Source organism: Elgaria multicarinata, chromosome 11 (assembly GCF_023053635.1).
Source record: "Elgaria multicarinata webbii isolate HBS135686 ecotype San Diego chromosome 11, rElgMul1.1.pri, whole genome shotgun sequence".
Lineage (NCBI taxonomy): Eukaryota > Metazoa > Chordata > Lepidosauria > Squamata > Anguidae > Elgaria > Elgaria multicarinata.
In genome coordinates this window covers 37304892-37322659 of record NC_086181.1, presented here as the reverse complement: position 1 = coordinate 37322659, position 17768 = coordinate 37304892, and the positions used below count along the sequence as shown (strand labels likewise).

The window sequence follows — 17768 nt, the reverse complement described above, 5'->3', positions numbered from 1 at the left end:
AGTGATCCCATGCAAGCTCCTTTAATCTTTACAGTCACCTTTTACACAATGTACGAAATACACAATTTCCAGAGCACCACAATGGAGGTTCTGGACCTAGTCAGGCACCCGTGACATCCCTACTAATGATCTTGGGCACTGTCTGCCGGCCCAACACCTGAAATCTGTTGAAGGAGCCCTTCTCCGTGTCCCATCAATGCGAGATAGATGCTATGGTGGGACATGGGAGAGGGCTTTCTCTGTGGTGGCACCCTGGCTGTGGAATGCCCTCCCGCTGGAGGCCCGACTGGTGCCGGTATTGGCTTCATTTCAGCGCCAGGTTAAACATGGCTTTTTAACTGAGCCTTTGATGGCTAAATCCACCAGCCTGCACACTGGGCTAATCTACACCAAGCAGGATATTCTACTATGAAAGTGGTATATAAAAGGCAGGAGCCACACTACATCTTTCTAGCAGTATTGAAGTGCACTGACGATTGTTGGGACCCACGATACAACTACACCAAGCAGGATATAATACTATGAAAGTGGTACAAAAGTGGTATATGGTATGGTATGTATCATGGGCCCCAAGAGTTGCCAGTGCATTTCAATACCACTATAAAGCAGTAGTGTGGCTCCTGTCTTTTATATACCGCTTTCATACCACTTTCATAGTGGAATATCCTGCTTGGTGTAGATGAGCCGACTGTCTTGTTTTAATTGGATTTTACTGTTTTAAAAATTCATACTGGTTTTAACATATTAATGGTTTAATTTGTTTTAGAATTTTATATTTATTGTTCTATTTTATATGCATGACTTTATCTGTATGCTTCCCTGAGATTCTTGTGATATAGGGTGGGACATAAATGTTTTAATAAATAAATAAAATCTTAGAAATTAAAGGCTAGATTCCCCCCCCCCCCAAAAAAAGAAAAAGCCCTTGTGAAGGACTGGTCTAGTAGTCACATATTAGATAAAGGTCATGGCCTATTTGTATTTTCTCACTTTCTTCCCACTCAGAAAGTTAGGTTTAATACCCAGCATACAGTATTAATCCCAAGAGCACTGAACCCCCTCACTATCCCAAATGAAAAGCAGACATTTTCTATAGTGGGATCACAAATCACACAAACTGTTTTTTCTGACTTTATCTCTGACAATATCTACCCTGTAATTAGAAAAATCACTATGATTGATCCCTTCTCATGGAAGTCCCACAGCTAGCCAAAAGCCACTAAGAAGACTGCGAAGAGAATCATCACAATACCTTGGGTGCTCAGAGCAATCTGAAAGGGAGCTTTGATATTTAAACACTTAAGCCAATAGCCTGAGTTGGAAATTTTGTCTTGGTATGGTCTGGGACAGTGTGCGGTGGAGAGTTTCCTGTATTTTCTGTTGAGACAGGATCAGCTCTCATTCACACCAGCAACCGCGTAGGTGGCCATGAAGATTTACATCTGGGACCAACATTTGCTGGCATTCAGGACGCTTTGCTTACTGCTACTTTACATAATCCTTCTGCTGACTCACAGCATAAGCAAGAGTTTGAACTCTGGGTGCAGCCGGCAAGCAAGAGTTCCCTATCATATTCCTAGTTCCAGAGATGATGTTATCATTGGTGAATTTGTATCCCTTGTATATGCTGAGCAACAGTTACACATGTTTATGGTGCAACCCCACTCCTCAATGACAGCATAGTAAGTGACACGTTATTTGTTGGTGGGACTGCTTTAGGACTTTCTGTACTTTTCTGAGCCAATTTAGATAACTTTGATACAAACCGTTCCAGCCTAGACTCCTTCTGTCCACATAAGGAGGGTGACCAATTAGGGACTGCCAGCAGTGACAATATGTTTGTGACAATGGACCAACACCATAGTTAGAGCTTTCACAACACTTCCGACATACTGTTTTTCACTGAGTTCTGTTCTCACATTCCACCACCCATCATCTAGTGCACAGCAGGCGAGTTTGGTGGGGGTCAAACAATGTATATGCGTGTTTAAACCAAAGCTATTTGTTCTGGATTCTAGAATACTGACCCCCACTGTAGAATCATGGAGCTGGAAGGGGGTCTTCCAAGCAGTCTCATCCAAGGTTCTGCTTGATGCAGAAAATCTAGAGCGAGATCATGCCCAACAGATGGTCTATTCTTGAAGACCTGCAGTAGGAAATGCCCCCAACTCCTAGGAAATGGGTTCCATTGTGAAACTGCTCTGTCAAAAAATTTCTCCTAATGTTCAGCCAAAATCTGCCCTCCTGTTAGTTAAGTCTACTCAATCTTGTCCTGCCTGCAGGTTGTGCAGATAACAAGTCTTTGCTCTGTAATAAGTCAAACGATATGGGGGAAGGAGCTCAGGAAAGGTATTTTGAAACTTCCATTTGTGTGGGGGAAGTTATGAAGTTGAGTTGGAAGCTCAACAAACACACATCTCAGCCCACCACTGTGTTCATTTGTATTTTCATATTTAAGCACCAATATCAGGTTTCTCATTACTTTGTGGATTATGCTTGCACTAAAAAGCATGGACCAAATACCTCCACTCTGTGCATGAAGAGAACAGGGGGCTGAGCTTCAACCATGTCAGGAATGCTGCTGCTATGGGAGGTGAAGGTGCAGGGCCGGTACCAGACTATTTTGCACCCTAGGCAAGGCGAGCTACTTGCACACACACCCTCCAAATTGCCAACACCGATTTTTAAGAACAGATGTTTTGTAGAAAAAATAAAAAGCACAAAACTTGAAACTGCTAAATTTATTTTAAATTGCAAGAATAAGTAATCAATTTTTGATTATCCTTTGCAAATCCAACAGGGGAGGCACCCACATCTTGCGTGGAGACTGAAGGCACCCGAAGGGGTGAAAATGGGGTGCAGAAGCACTGCTTACTTGGCCCTTTCCATGCCTGCACGTGGACATATTGGAGGAGGCAAAAGGGGCGAAATTTGCCCCCTTCCTCTCTGGGGCAGTGGTAGCTGTTGCTGCTGCCATCGCTGCTGCAGTTTTCCTGGTCCGAAGCAGGAGCTGCATGCGGCCCACGAAGCCGCTCACGTGCGGCGGCAGCTCAGAGCTGCCACCTTTCCATTGTAAATCCAGCCATGTGGGAGGCGATTCCGTGCCAAAGGCTCAGTCAAGGCATGCAGAGAGGAGGAGTGTGGGGGACAGACAGACAAAATCTCCGAGGGACGGACGCAGAAAGCCGTCAGGTGCTCTGCACTCTCAACTCCATTTCTCTCCATTCTCTCTCTCATCCCGCCAAGAGGCAAGAAAAAGGCGCCGCCAGCCAGCCGCCAAGCTAGGAAGGCCCTGGCCCCCTCCCCCAGCCCCCAAGAGCTGGTGACGCTGCTTCCTGCAATGGGGGGGTAGATGCCCCAAATCCCCACCCTCCCCACTGCACCACGCAGGGGGTGTGCTGCTGGGCCCTGCCCGTGCGATCCCCCCTCCCTGGCCCCTGCTGCAGGCAGGAGTCGGGGCCAGGAGTTGCATTCCTGGAGGAGTGTGGGGCCTGTGCCCCCTGGAGAGGGGGAGGCGACATGGCAGCGGCCTCCCATACCTGCACAGAGTGGAGCGCAGGGCCTGTGGGAGTCTCGGGCGGAGCCGGGGAAGGAGGCAGCCCAGGTGGACGGGGCTGAGTCCACAAGTGGGCAGCCTCCACCCTGCTTCCCCTTCGCTCCACACGTGAGCAGGAGCCAGCCCGCGCCCCTCAGGGTCAGTGCTCTAGGCGAACGGCTGACCTGCCTAGTCCTCACGCCAGCCCTGTGAAGGTGGGCTGTGTCTTACTGATTCCAAGCATTTTACATCAAGAGGAGCATTTCTCATTGGAACAGGGTGAGCAAGAGTTTCTATGGTGGGACCTCCAGTGCCTGAGGGACCGTCTTTTAGAGGTGCACAAAGGAACAGATTCAGCATCGTCTCCAAGTACGCTGGTGGAGAATGCTGCATGGCCCAATTACTGCCTGTCTGAAACAAAGTGTAAGAAAAGAAAAGAAAAAGCTGACAATATGCATGGGAGCTTGGTTAAATAAGAACATAAGAAGAGCCACGCTGGATCAGACCAAGGGTACATGTAGTCCATCACTCTGTTCACACAGTGGCCAACCAGCCATTGGCCAGGGATGAACAAGCAGTACATGGTGCAACAGCACCCTCCCACCCATGTTCCCCAGCAACTGGTGCACACAGGCTTATTGCCTCGAATACTAGAGATAGCACACAACCATCAGGGCTAGTAGCCATTGATAGCCTTTGCCTCCAGGAATTTAAGCCATCCAGATTGGTGGCCATCACTACATCTAGTGGTAGTGAATTCCATAGTGTTACTTTGCGCTGTGTGAAGAAGTCCTTCCTTTTATTTGTCCTGGATCTCACACAAATCCGTTTCATGGGATGACCCCGGGTTCTAGTATTTTTAGAGAAGGAGAAAAATGTCTCCCTATCCACATTCCAATCCAATGGCTGTGGACTATTTGTTGACTATCTCTTTTGTTGTTGTTGTTGCTGCTGCTGTGTGTTTTTACCAAGTCAGCAGCTAGAAAATTATGGAAATAAAATGAATTTGTTTCTTTGATACTAAATAGTAAGAATCCATAAAACTCTCATTGCAGCATAGTGCCTAAAAACTTCCAGTACATCCTTGCCTTTGTTTTTGCCATTGATGAGGTCAACAAGAATGCCGAGTTGTTACCCAACGTTACACTGGGATCCATGATTTATGACAATGCATTTAGTGCAGGAAGAGCCTTTCGGGTCACTTTGGACTTACTCTTTGAAGCACAAGGGAATCCCCTCAACTACGTTTGTGGCAGGGAGAAGAGGCTATTGGCTGTCGTTGGTGGACTTACCTCTCAGAATTCCATCCAGATGGCCAACATCTTAAACACATACAAGATTCCTCAGGTATGTTTCTTTCTATTGCTGCACATGCCTAACTGTGATGACACCGACCTCACACAGAAGGCCTTGCCTAGCACACTCTTCTCAAGCCAAGCGCCACCTCTTGAAAAGCCTGGGGAAAAGGTAAAAACAACACAACCTTTCCCCTATATGTGAGGGAACAAGGTAAAGGGTTTTGAAAAATAAGTTCTATTGTTGAGGTACTGAACTGCAGGCGTATTGTTTTTACACTGTGTAAAATAGAAGGTAATCCGAGCTGACCATTGGCATGCGGACAACAGGTTCAAAGCGTTCAGCTGAACACCCTAATCCGCTGCTGCCGCCATGTTGCGGTAGCAGGGCTGGTGCTAACTGTAGGAAAGAGCGACAAATTCAGCTGCTCCCCACTCCGCTCCTCCTCCGGAAGGCTTTTTTCACTGGTGCAACCACTGCCCCCCTTAGCTCGCTCACTCGCTCGCTCGCTCTTTCCCTCCCTCCCTCCCTCACTCAGCCGCTCCCTGCTCCCAGCTGCTCTGCCTGACCTCTCCTGACAGTTGCTGAACAAGGTGGGAGCAGCAGCCACGCTGGGGCCAGGAAGCAGCACGTGGTAGAGCCGAGGAGGGGACTGTTTCTGGAAGGAGTAAGATTGCCCGGAACTGCGGATTGGGGCCCTCCCCCCTTTGGAGCTGCTGCCCTCCTCTTGTCATCAGCCCTGCAGGTACTGTAATGTTTGGGAGAGAGAGAGAGAGAAGCTGTATGTTTATCTGCCTTCTCTCTTCATCGCTGCCCCACCGCCCACCCCAGTCTGGACTCCAGCAAGAGAAAAGAAAGGGGAAGGGGGTAGAACTGCAATGCTCCCCAGGACCTCCTGGCTAAGGAGGGTTCATTCAGCAGCACCTTTTTCAGAATGCTGGCTAAAACAATTCCTATCTGCCCTTGCTTATTTTAGGGTGTCCAACTACCTTTTTTCAAGCCATTCTTTTGGTAAACATGGTATGTATGTATCTTGTGTCACTTTAAAACAGAGCTGCAGCACAATCCTATGTATGTCTACTCAGAAGTAAGCCCCACTGAGATCAATCAAACTTACTCTGAGGTAAATGTGCATAGGATGCAGCCTGAAAACGAAGAGAGGATGAAAAAAAGACAGGAGAAAAAGAATTGTAGAAATAGAAGGTAACTGTGGCATATTTAACCATATTTAAAGACAATAAGTACAGTAAAATTAGTGCTCCTCTACTTCAGTCCCAATCAAATAATTAAATTGTTAATTTAAAAAATACAGTTTACTTCAGTTTTCATTTATTTCATTTGTTTGATGAATGAAAAAAAAGTCCTTTATCACTGTATATTCAATCAACGTTTACCTTAAAAAAATAATCCCTGGCCGAACCACCTAATGAAATGTGCTGCGCACGCCTATGGAGCTGACACGTGGTTTGTGGTAACGGAACACAAAGTAAAGTTTATTGAAATTGAACAGAACTTTCGTATTTCAATTTAGATCAAACTTGCTTATTTTTATATTTAAAACAACAATCCCAAGTCCCTTAAAGTCCTATCTCTTCTCGCTCCACACACACCAAACACTCTCAAGAAGCGCAAGCCTGAGACACTCCACAAGAATAATAAGCAGACAAGACCAAACTAGACTAGACTAGACTACAATCCCCTCAGCCAAACTATTTGTACTCCTCCCTCCCTGTTTCTCACAGAATCACTAGCCACACCACTCAGCCAAATATTCTGCACTCGCTAGACATACAAACTCAGACATACCTAAGGGACAGAAAGGTGGGTATCGCCACACTAACTTTTAGGAAAGACAAAAGCACAGGCCCATCTCAGAGTTTTTGAAGGACTCTGCTCAGTTCATTGAGGAGGTGTGCTTCAGGTCAGATCCAGAATTCAGTACCACATATTATTTTCCACCACCCTGCTGAGAAACCTTCAGATGACAAGCAATCTTGTCATAACCAATTTGACCATCTTCTCCTATATACACCAAATTGAGGCTGAATTGGTTGTCTCACAACCAAAAGTGTGTAATCAGGTAATGGCACATTTTTACCCTGGTTTTTATATTTATTTATTTATTTATTTATTTATTTATTTATTTATTGCATTTCTATACTGCCCAATAGCCAAAGCTATCTGTATTTTATGTATTTTTAGGCACACATCTTAGCTATCTTAGGATATAGCATGATATATAAGCTCTTTAAATAAAGGTTTTGTCCTATAATATTATTATTCATTTTTATTTATTTTTAGGATGTTTTTAACAATGAATATTATGTTTTAATTGAGTATTATGTATTTTATCGTTTATTGTTGTTTTCCGCCTCAATCAAAGTGGAGAGGCGGGTAAGAAATAAATTATTATTATTATTATTATTATTATTATTATTATTATTTAAAATCACTCTGTACACTGGTAATTTTGTATTGTTTAATCCTGAACTTCAGTCGTCTGTGATTGATGCAGATGATTAAAATGTTTGATAATTTCTCCAGTTATTCAATTAATTGGTCAAAAACTGAACTTTAATTGGAGATACTACATCTTGTAGTGCATTAGCAGTTTGGTGATTTTGATGGTGCCCATATGTTATTCCTTATCATGGAATACTTATTCCCAGAGATCTATCTCAAATGGTTAAGGTCAGTTTGAATAAACTGATTCATGAGATTTTTGAGGATTTAAATTGATAAGCATCTTTAAAGCTGAGTTTGTGGGGTAAGGTAAATAAACTCAAGATGAATACTAGACATCATATGGTTTATGTTGTACATGGGATTCTTCTCTCTATACCTGGTAAATATTTTCAGAGAATCTATGCTTTGTTTCTTAAAGATTTGGGGTGTTCCTCTTCACCACTATTATCTTTGAATGGAATGGAACTTCCAATCAGAGAATGTGAATTTGGTTTTCTAGATCTTCTTTTATATCATTGGTCTTATTTGTTAACTTGTACTGAATTTTGGTCTTTTCCATTTACACTGGATCTTCTGCCTTGGTCAGTTTTGGAATCTGCTTCCTCTCTCTATTTGTGTATATATGTGTATATAGCCTTTTCTTCTTTATTGTTGTTGTTGTTGTTTCAAAATTGGGAGGGAAGAAAGATAAAAATTGTGGCTACTTAGTATGCCCCCCACCCCAAAAAAAGTTTTGTTCTATTCTATCAGATCAGAATATCGGTCTACATAGCTGCATTGTTGTTGACACTAACTGGTAGTGGCTCCCAAAGTTTTCAGACATGTTCTTTCCAGTATTATCAAGAGATGGCAGGGCCTGAACTGCAGACCTTCTTCATGCAAACCCTAAACCTCAGCTACAGTCTTTCCCCCAAGATATTTGAATACAAAAAGATCTAATTATTTTTGAAGGATCACATTTATTAGTAGTAGTAGTAGTAGTAGTAGTAGTAGTAGTAGTAGTATCCTGCCTTTTGCCCAATACTGGGCCTCAAGGCAGCCTTCCAAAATTTAAAACATATACATTTTAAACCTAGAAAAAGAAATGTACAAAATAAAAATAAAAAATATTACAATATTAAAACGTTAAACTTTACAAGTCCTTAACATAGATGGAGGACCAGATTATTCTCCAAAGGCCTGCTGGAACAAACAAGTTTTTGCCTTCTTCCAAAAGCCCATCAAGGAGGGAGCCAGACTAGCTTCCCCAGGAAGAGAGTTCCAAAGCACTGGAGCAGCCACCGAGAAGGCCCTCTCCCATGTTCCCACCAAGCGTGCCTGTGAAGATGGTGGGACTGAAACAAGGGCCTCTCCAGAAGATCTCAAAGCATGGGCAGGATCATAAGGGAGAATACGGTCTTTCAGATAACCTGGACCCGAGCCATATAAGGCTTTATAGGTCATAACCAGCACTTTGAATTGTGCCCGGAAACAGACTGGAAGCCAGTAGAGCTGTTTTAACAGGGGAGTTGTATGCTCCCTGTAACCAGCCCCGGTCAACAATCTGGCTGCAGCTCTTTGAAACAGCTGGAGTTTCCGAACACTCTTTAAAGGCAGCCCCACGTAGAGCGTGTTACAGTAATCCAGTCGGGATGTAACTAAGGCATGTGTCACCGTGGCCAGGTCCAACATCTCTAGGAACGGGCGCAGCTGGCGCACTAGCTTTAACTGTGCAAATGTACTCCTGGCCACTGCCAAATCCTGGGCATTCAGGCTCAGGGCTGAATCCAGAAGTACACCCAAGCTGCAGACCTGTGTCTTCAGGGGGAGTGTAACCCCATCCAGCACAAGCTGAATCCCTATTCCCTGATTTGCCTTCGACTGACCAGGCGCACTTCTGTCTTATCTGGATTAAGCTTCAATTTGTTCACCCTCATCCAATCCATTACTGCCAACAGACACCGGTTTAGCACAGAAACCGCTTCCTTGGAATTGGGTGGAAAGGAGTAGAGTTGGGTGTCATCAGTGTACTGGTGGAACCGCACCCCACAACTCTGGATAAATAACTAAATAACTAATAATTTAGTTATTTCAAGAAGTATGTCTTGAGTATGTCCTCATTATTATTGTTTTGTCCTTTTAGCTTTCATATGGCTCTTTTGATCCCATCTTGAGTGATAAAATGCAGTTCCCCTCCTTGTTCCGGATGATTCCAAATGAACAGCCTCAGTATCATGGGATTATTCAGCTACTAAAGCATTTGGAAAGGAGTAGAGTTGGGTGTCATCAGTGTACTGGTGGAACCGCATCCCACAACTCTGGATAAATAACTAAATAACTAATAATTTAGTTATTTCAAGAAGTATGTCTTGAGTATGTCCTTCTCATTATTATTGTTTTGTCCTTTTAGCTTTCATACGGCTCTTTTGACCCCATCTTGAGTGATAAAATGCAGTTCCCCTCCTTGTTCCGGATGATTCCAAATGAACAGCCTCAGTATCATGGGATTATTCAGCTACTAAAGCATTTGGAAAGGAGTAGAGTTGGGTGTCATCAGTGTACTGGTGGAACCGCATCCCACAACTCTGGATAAATAACTAAATAACTAATAATTTAGTTATTTCAAGAAGTATGTCTTGAGTATGTCCTTCTCATTATTATTGTTTTGTCCTTTTAGCTTTCATACGGCTCTTTTGACCCCATCTTGAGTGATAAAATGCAGTTCCCTTCCTTGTTCCGGATGATTCCAAATGAACAGCCTCAGTATCATGGGATTATTCAGCTACTAAAGCATTTTGGATGGACATGGATTGGCCTCCTCTTATCAGATGATGACAGTGGAGAAACATTTCTTCGGACTCTGAGACCAAGGCTCCTGCAGAGCGATATTTGTATCGCTTTGGAACAATCGATTCCAACTGTGACAGGTTACGCATCCAATGAGACATTTTCTAACATTCTAGGGAGGCTATTTTCTACACTCCGGTTGCACAAAATCAATGTGTTCCTTGTCTATGGGGATGGGCAATCTATGGACGGTTTACGAATAATTCTGGAAAATTATGAATTTGTAAAGATGCGTCCAATGGAGAGGGTTTGGATCATAACCGCTCAGTGGGATTTCACTGCTATTTTCCCATGGAATCAATTCACATCAAAATCCTTCAATGGCACCTTGTCTTTCTCGCTTCACACAAATGTGGTGCCAGGATATCAGGAGTTCCTTGAAACTTTAAATCCATATAAATCTGGGATTTATTTCATCTATCAGTTCTGGTATAGTACATTTATCTGTTCACTCCCAATATATAACATATATTTGCCAAACAAGGTCAACTGTACTGGGAAGGAGAAGCTGGAGACACTTCCTGCATCTGTGTTTGAAATGGGGATGTCTGGCCAGAGCTACACTATCTACAATGCGGTTCATGCTGTAGCACATGCTCTCCATGCCATGTATTCATCAAGAGTCAAAAATGGAGTATTGTGGATTGGAGACAGATGGAGACTTTTGGAAGTTCGGCCATGGCAGGTAAAACATAATTCCTCTTAGATGCTGATCAAATGTATTGAACTAATTCATGTGTATGTACACTAAGGCCTTAGCTAGACCTAAGGTTTATCCCGGAATCATCCTGGGGTCATCCCTCTTCATGTAAATGAGACACGGGATATCTCAGGAGCAAGCAGGGATGACCCCGGGACAATCCTGGGATAAACCTTAGGTCTAGCTAAGGCCTTATTCTATCCAACTGCAGGATTCTGGATTGAATAAGTGCTACAGTCTAGTGGAGGAATATCTGGATCTAGCCCACAACTCCAGAGGTCTGTCTTGTATCTTGCCTCAATCCCAACACTTTTGGCTTCTGAAAGGCGTTTCTTATTTATTTATTTTATTTTAATACTGCCCAATAGCAGAAGCTCTCTGGGCGGTTCACAAAAAATACCAAGTATTTTAAAAGGATCTTCTACAGATTGCCATATTGATAGTGAAACAATAATTTTATATAAAAGAACTATTAGAATCATCATGTTGTGATTGTATTGATCGTTACAACCTCTTGACTGCTTTGGTACTGCAGTCACAGAATATAGAAGGATAAGGGATTCAATGATGTTCAGCTCACTATAGCTAGATACTACAACGGGGGGGGGAATTATACTTCAGTTGTATTTTATGGTTTTAATTTTTGTGAATCGCCCAGAGCACTTTGGCTATTGGTCGGTATAGAAATGCAGTAAATAAATAAATAAACCATCCAAATATTGCTGACTGTGTATTCTTTTTTGAGTAGAGGATAGCAATTAATCTTCCCACCTTCATTAATTACAAGACACTGGCAAAATTATTTTATATTTTAATTAGTCTGGCAAAAAAAACTGTTCTGCAGGATATATATGTCTCTTCTGTTATTATTCTCTGTTGGGGTAATTGAGAGCATGTTTCCCTGGTGTCCTGTTCCTGCATGGTTTTGGAGAAAGTGGATATAGAGACATTTTTCTCCATCTCTTATAATGCTGGAATTTGGGTCCATCCAATGAAGAATTAAGGTGAAAGATTCAGGGTAGACCACAGGAACTCCTTATTTACAGAGCGCATAGTCAAACAATGAAACTGACTGTTACAAGATGTAGTGATGGGAGCCTCTTGGACATCTTTACAAGATAATTTAACAAATTCATACGGAAAAGGCTATCAATGTCCACCCAGTGTGCGGCTGCTGTAAAGAAGGCAAACTCCATGTTAGGCATTATAAGAAAAGGAATTGAGAATAAAACTGCCAGTAACATATTGCCTTTATACAAATCTATGGTGCGACCACACTTAGAATACTGTGTACAGTTCTGGTCACCACACTTAAAAAATGATATCATAGAGCTGGGAAAAGTGCAGAAAAGAGCAACTAAAATGATTAAGGGGCTGGAACATCTCCCCTATGAGGTAAGGTTACATCAACTGGGATTGTTTAGCTTGGAAAAAAGGAGGCTAAGGGGAGACATGACAGAGTGTACTAAATTATGCCGAGTATGGAGAGTGTGGATAGGGAGACATTTTTCTTGGTCTGAATCCAGATCATGTCCAGATAGGTCCAAAGTGGGTTGGATCAATCCGAAGCAATTCAGATCACTTTGGACCAATCAAGATGATGGTGAGCAATTGCCTCCATTTGCCAAGCCACACGATTGGATGGGATTTACCGGGCCTACCGCCCAGCCACCATGAGAGTGGCCATTTTTATAGAAGATGGGTAATGGCCCTTTACAGCTGCCATTGTGCACAACATTAGAACCATGAAATTACAGAGCCCCCATTTTCCATAAAAATGGTGGCTCACATGGAAGACTGGCAGCTTCTGGGTAAAGGCAGGGGCATCGGCTTGCTGGTTTGGGGAGGGAGTCCAATGGACTCCCAGTTGGGCACCCACAACATCCCTAAATCAGTCTCATGTTCAATGGACATCCAAGGCTCAATTTGGATCTGGACCCGATTTGGATCTTCCAGAGAACAATTTGAATTTTTAAAAATGGAACCCGATCAGGGGAGGCTGAAACTTTCCTATTCAATAATCAGATCCTGAAGCTGGAATTTAGCACCTTCTGGACATTGTTGGTTGTTTTTATGCCCTTCATGATTTTAATTTTTGTGAATCGCCCAGAGAGCTTTGGCTATTGGTATAAAAATGTAATAAATAAATAAATAAACTCCCCTCAGGCACTTCCACACATCCCTAACATTAACAGTATTCATCCTTCCCTCAAAATAAGCACATCTTAAAGCTTTGCATATATAGTCTTGGTAAATATAAAATCTTGTAAATTCGCATTGAGTGATATTGATAGAAGGGTGTAAGGATTTGTCAGGCCCGAAGATTGCATCTTAGCAAACCTCCCACCCTCCCCACGATCTGACAGAATATAAACTTTTCTCCTCTAATCCAGCTTCACTCTTTTCTGAGAAATGTCCGCTTTAACAATAGCGCTGGGGAAGAAATATTTTTCAGTGACGATGGGGACCTGGCAGGAGGATATGATCTTGTCAACTTGGTCACATTCCCCAATCGATCTTTCAAGAGAGTCCAAGTTGGGAGGATGGATGCCAAAGCTCCTGCCGGAAAAGAGTTTGTCATTAACGGAAATGTCATTGTGTGGAATCACAAGTTTCAACAGGTGTGAATAATTTTATAAGGTGCTTTCAGCAACCATCTCTTTACCTGAGATTGTGGAGTAAAATCTCTTTGCTTACTGGGAATACTTGTGTTGCCTCCAAGAATTCCAGACATCCGTGTGTGGTCTAAAATGTGAATAGATTGTTCTCCCTTAAGACCCAGCATCTGTAATCTGAAAATACATGTTTGAAATTACTATGGGCATGTCTAGATAGGGCAATATCCCAAGGATAATCCCTGTGCGTCCACATGACCCAAAGGGGATCCTGGGAGCAGGCAGGGAAGATCCCTGCATTTCCCCGGGATATTACCCTACACTTTTGTCCCGGTTTTTCTTGTGGTCCCGGGATGATCCCGAGACTGCAGGACGTGTGGGCAGCTGTCTCAGTTTGTCCCGGGTCCTCTCAAGTAAACATGAGGAGCTGGGAACTGGGCATGGGGCATGAGGCTCTTCAGGAGCTCCATACCCATTGGGTGTGGGGGGGGAGTGGCATTTTTTAAAAACAACAACACAACCCTACCTTTTATGATCGAGCACTTGTACACTCATTTTCAATAAAAAACAAAACAAAATGGTGGGCAACGTCCTCATAGAATCATAGAATAGCAGAGTTGGAAGGGGCCTACAAGGCCATCGAGTCCAACCCCATGCTTAATGCAGGAATCCACCCTAAAGCATTCCCGACACAACCCTTCCTCCTAGGACATTGCGAGCCACATATAGACTTGGGGGAGGATCTCGCAATCACCATATCATGAGATCCTCCCCCCTCTGCCAGAAGGTCTAGACATGCCCTATAGGTTTCCACGGACCAGGGTTTTGATATATACATTATATTCAAATATTGCACTAATGGATGAATATCCAGGTGTCTTGGAGATATCGTAGTTGATCCAATAAAGCCCAGAGTGTCCAAATTACAAGTTAGTTTCAGATGGCTTCTTTGAGGAAATATGAAGATAATCTTGTGGTAGTGAATTCCATAGTTTAACTATGTGCTGTATGAAGAAGTCCTTCCTTTTACCTGCCTTGAATCTCCCTCCAATCAGCTTCATGGGATGTCTCCCTGCCCACATTCCCCACACCGTGCATAGTTTTGTACACCTCTATCAAGTCTCCCCTTAGTCTCTTCCCCCCCCCCCCCCCGCAATGCTTCATATTACTGCAATTAACATTAGGTCTAGTGCGGTCTTGAGTTCTTCTGCAAAAGGGTGAAACCAAGAATTATAATGATGAGAGAGCAGTACGTTTCGATCATCTTTTTGTCCTTTTGGTTGTCATTCATTAGACAGTTCCCCGAGCCATGTGTGTCAAGAGCTGCCACGCTGGTTACAACAAGATTGTCATGCAGGGGAAGCAAATTTGTTGCTATGAATGTGCTCAGTGCTCTGAAGGAAGAATGTCAAACCATACAGGTGAGGACAAGAATATCATAGAATCATGGAATAGTAGGGTTGGAAGGGGCCTATAAGATCATTGAGTCCAACCCCCTGCTCAATGGATATGGATGCTTTACCTTTGAGATTACATTATTTCCTATCACGTTTTCTCTGGAACAGATATATGAACGGCTTTAGTAAACACCAACTTCTTGAGTGGGGAAAGTCAATGAAAGACGCAGACTAACAAAGTTTTTGCAGACTAACAAAATTCGTCACCAAAGAATACTGTCTCCTTCCTTTTCCATGAGCTCAGTTCTGCTTCTGCAGGGCTTTATCTAGGCTTGGGTCCCCAGATATTGTGGACTTATAACTCCCATCATACCCAACCACTGACTATGCTGAGTGGTGATCATGGGTTATGTAGGAAAAGAACATATGGGCACCAAAGTTGGAAAGGGTGCTGAAAAGTTTCATCTAGGAAAACTAAAAAGTTCACCTAAAAGAATTTCCCATTGCAATATATTTAGTCTCACATTTCCTCATAAAGCCAGCCATAGGCTAATGGTGGCTACTATTAGCCTATCACATCTTTTAGAAAGCTGGAGAGCCACTCAACAAACTCCAGTGGATATAACAGGGCTCTGATGAAATCCACAGGGCCCCAAGTGCCCAGGATTTCAATGTGGCGGACCAGATATCAAGAGATTCACCAATCCCTAACTAAAACAAAGACCTCATCTATGCCAAGCAGGATATTGCACTATGAAAGTGGTATGAACATGATATATAAAAGGCAGGAGCCACTCTACCGCTTTATAGCGGTACTGAAGTGCACTGATAACTGTTGGGGCCCATTGACCCATACCATATACTGCTTTCATACTGCTATATCCTGCTTGGTGTGGCTCCTGCTTTTTATATACCGCTTTCATACCACTTTCATAGTGCAATATCCTGCTTGGTGTAGATGAGGCCTATGACACCCATTACCAAAATGCACACGGTGATCCCCAGTTCATATTAAGAAAACTGTGAGATTGAGGGCAAAGTGGACACACAGAGAAGAAACACAACATTCCTAATGAGGATTTCACAAATTCGTAATGCAAATACGAGCTGTCCCGTGATTTGGCATTGGGCATTTTTGCATTTAACAAAGTTTTATTATATAAACCCGTGAGAAATAGGATTGATGGATCCCAGTTAAATCCAGAAATTATAAATACTGAGACCTTGCTTATCCATTTCAGATGCAGATCAGTGTGAGAAGTGCTCAGAAGATCAGTATCCAAATGACCAGCACAACCAATGCCTCTCCAAACATGTCACCTACTTATCTTACAGAGAACCTTTGGGAGCAGTTCTGGTTTGCTGTGCTTGTTTCTTTTCCATAGTCACAATGGTGGTGTTGTGGATCTTCATTCGCTATCGGCATACTCCCCTCGTCAAAGCCAACAACTGGAACATTACGTGTGCCCTGCTCTCTTCTCTGTTGCTTAGCTTTCTTTGTTCCTTCCTATTCATTGGCCGGCCTGGAAAGGTATCCTGCTTTATGCGGCAAACCATGTTTGGCTTAATCTTCTCCATCATTGTTTCATGTGTCTTGGCTAAAACCATTACCGTAGTTCTAGCCTTCATGGCCACTAAACCAGGGAACAGGATGAGGCATTGGGTAAGCAATAGGCTGGGAGTGTCTGTGGTGGTCCTCTGTTCTCTTATTCAAACTGGCATCAGTGCTGTTTGGCTCTCCACCTCTCCCCCCTTCCCAGAGTTTGACATGCACTCTCAGATCAGTCAGATCATTGTTCAATGCAATGAAGGCTCAGACAGCATGTTCTACATTGTCCTGGGTTACATGGGGCTCCTGGCCATCATCAGCTTCACTGTGGCTTTCTTAGCCAGGAAGTTGCCTGATAGTTTCAATGAAGCCAAGCTGATCACCTTCAGCATGTTGGTGTTTTGCAGTGTTTGGCTTTCCTTTGTCCCAACCTACTTGAGTACCAAGGGGAAATACATGGTGGCTGTGGAGATCTTCTCCATCTTGGCGTCCAGTCTTGGTTTATTGGGCTGTATGTTCCTCCCCAAATGCTATATTATAATCATGAGACCCGAGCTGAACACCAGAGAGCAATTAGTAAGGAAAACATGATTACGACACTATAATATTTTAGACAATGCAGGAGCTATGGATGCCTTTCAGGTTTCACCATGTGAGCCAAAGTCTAATGGTGGGACCAAACAAGGGAAATATGTCTAGACAGCTGTCATATTTTTCTTTGTAACTTGTTAGCCACCTTAATACCTGAGTATTGAGCTCTCATTCTGATCCCTAAAAACCCAGTACTTTTGCTTAGCCTGGACAGGACCACACTTGCTGCTACCCACAATGTGCACTTCAAGCTACGGACCCTTCCTTCCTTGGACAGTCTTGGACATGAGCAGCATCAGATCAACCCCAATTCCCATGAAACTAGCATCCTCAACATATTCTCTAGTAGGGATGTGCTCCGCTTCTCTTCGGTTCAGAGAAGCAGGAGCAAGGTGGCCTAATTTGCCTCCGGAAAAGGCAGAGGCGAAGAGAGTCAGGGGGGCTGCGGCTCGAGGCGAAGAGGATTGCCTCAATCCAGAGCTTCGCCTGCAGGTAAGTGGGGGGAGGGGACTAATCTGGAGCTGTCGGTGCCGCCATCCATGCGGCGGCAGCGCCAGGTAAGGGAGCAGGGAGGAGGGACGCTTACCTTCCTCCATCGCAGGCTTCAATTGAGGCCCCGGTTGAAGCCGGAAGTGAAGGCCGAGGCCTCTTCCGGCTTCAACCGGGGCCTCAACTGAAGCCCGCGACGGAGGAAGGTAAGGGGGCAGGGGCGGGGGCCTGGCCTACCTGGCGCTGCCGGTGCTGCCATCCATGCGGCAGCGGCGCTAGGTAAGGGAGCAGGGAGGAGGGACGC

The 17768-nt window shown here is 43.8% G+C and overlaps 1 protein-coding gene across 1 annotated transcript; it reads left to right on the top strand.

Annotated features, from left to right (window-relative positions):
- The first annotated feature begins 2326 nt into the window (after positions 1–2326).
- LOC134405736 (vomeronasal type-2 receptor 26-like) lies at positions 2327–16975 on the top strand. The gene is made up of 5 exons (XM_063136986.1): positions 2327–2349; positions 4591–4882; positions 13217–13444; positions 14733–14859; positions 16077–16975. The coding sequence occupies exons 1-5, from the start codon at positions 2327–2329 to the stop codon at positions 16973–16975; spliced, it is 1569 nt and encodes a 522-aa protein (XP_062993056.1).
- Positions 16976–17768: the final 793 nt, after the last annotated feature.

What these genes read in the sequence shown, in the direction of transcription:
- LOC134405736 (XM_063136986.1), top strand. Translation starts at nt 2,327, where the DNA reads ATGGGGGAAGGAGCTCAGGAAAG. An exon ending in GGGGAAGGAGCTCAGGAAAG is followed by an intron (nt 2,350 to 4,590) that starts GTATTTTGAAAC and finishes CTCTCATTGCAG; the next exon opens with CATAGTGCCTAAAAACTTCC. An exon ending in ACACATACAAGATTCCTCAG is followed by an intron (nt 4,883 to 13,216) that starts GTATGTTTCTTT and finishes CCTCTAATCCAG; the next exon opens with CTTCACTCTTTTCTGAGAAA.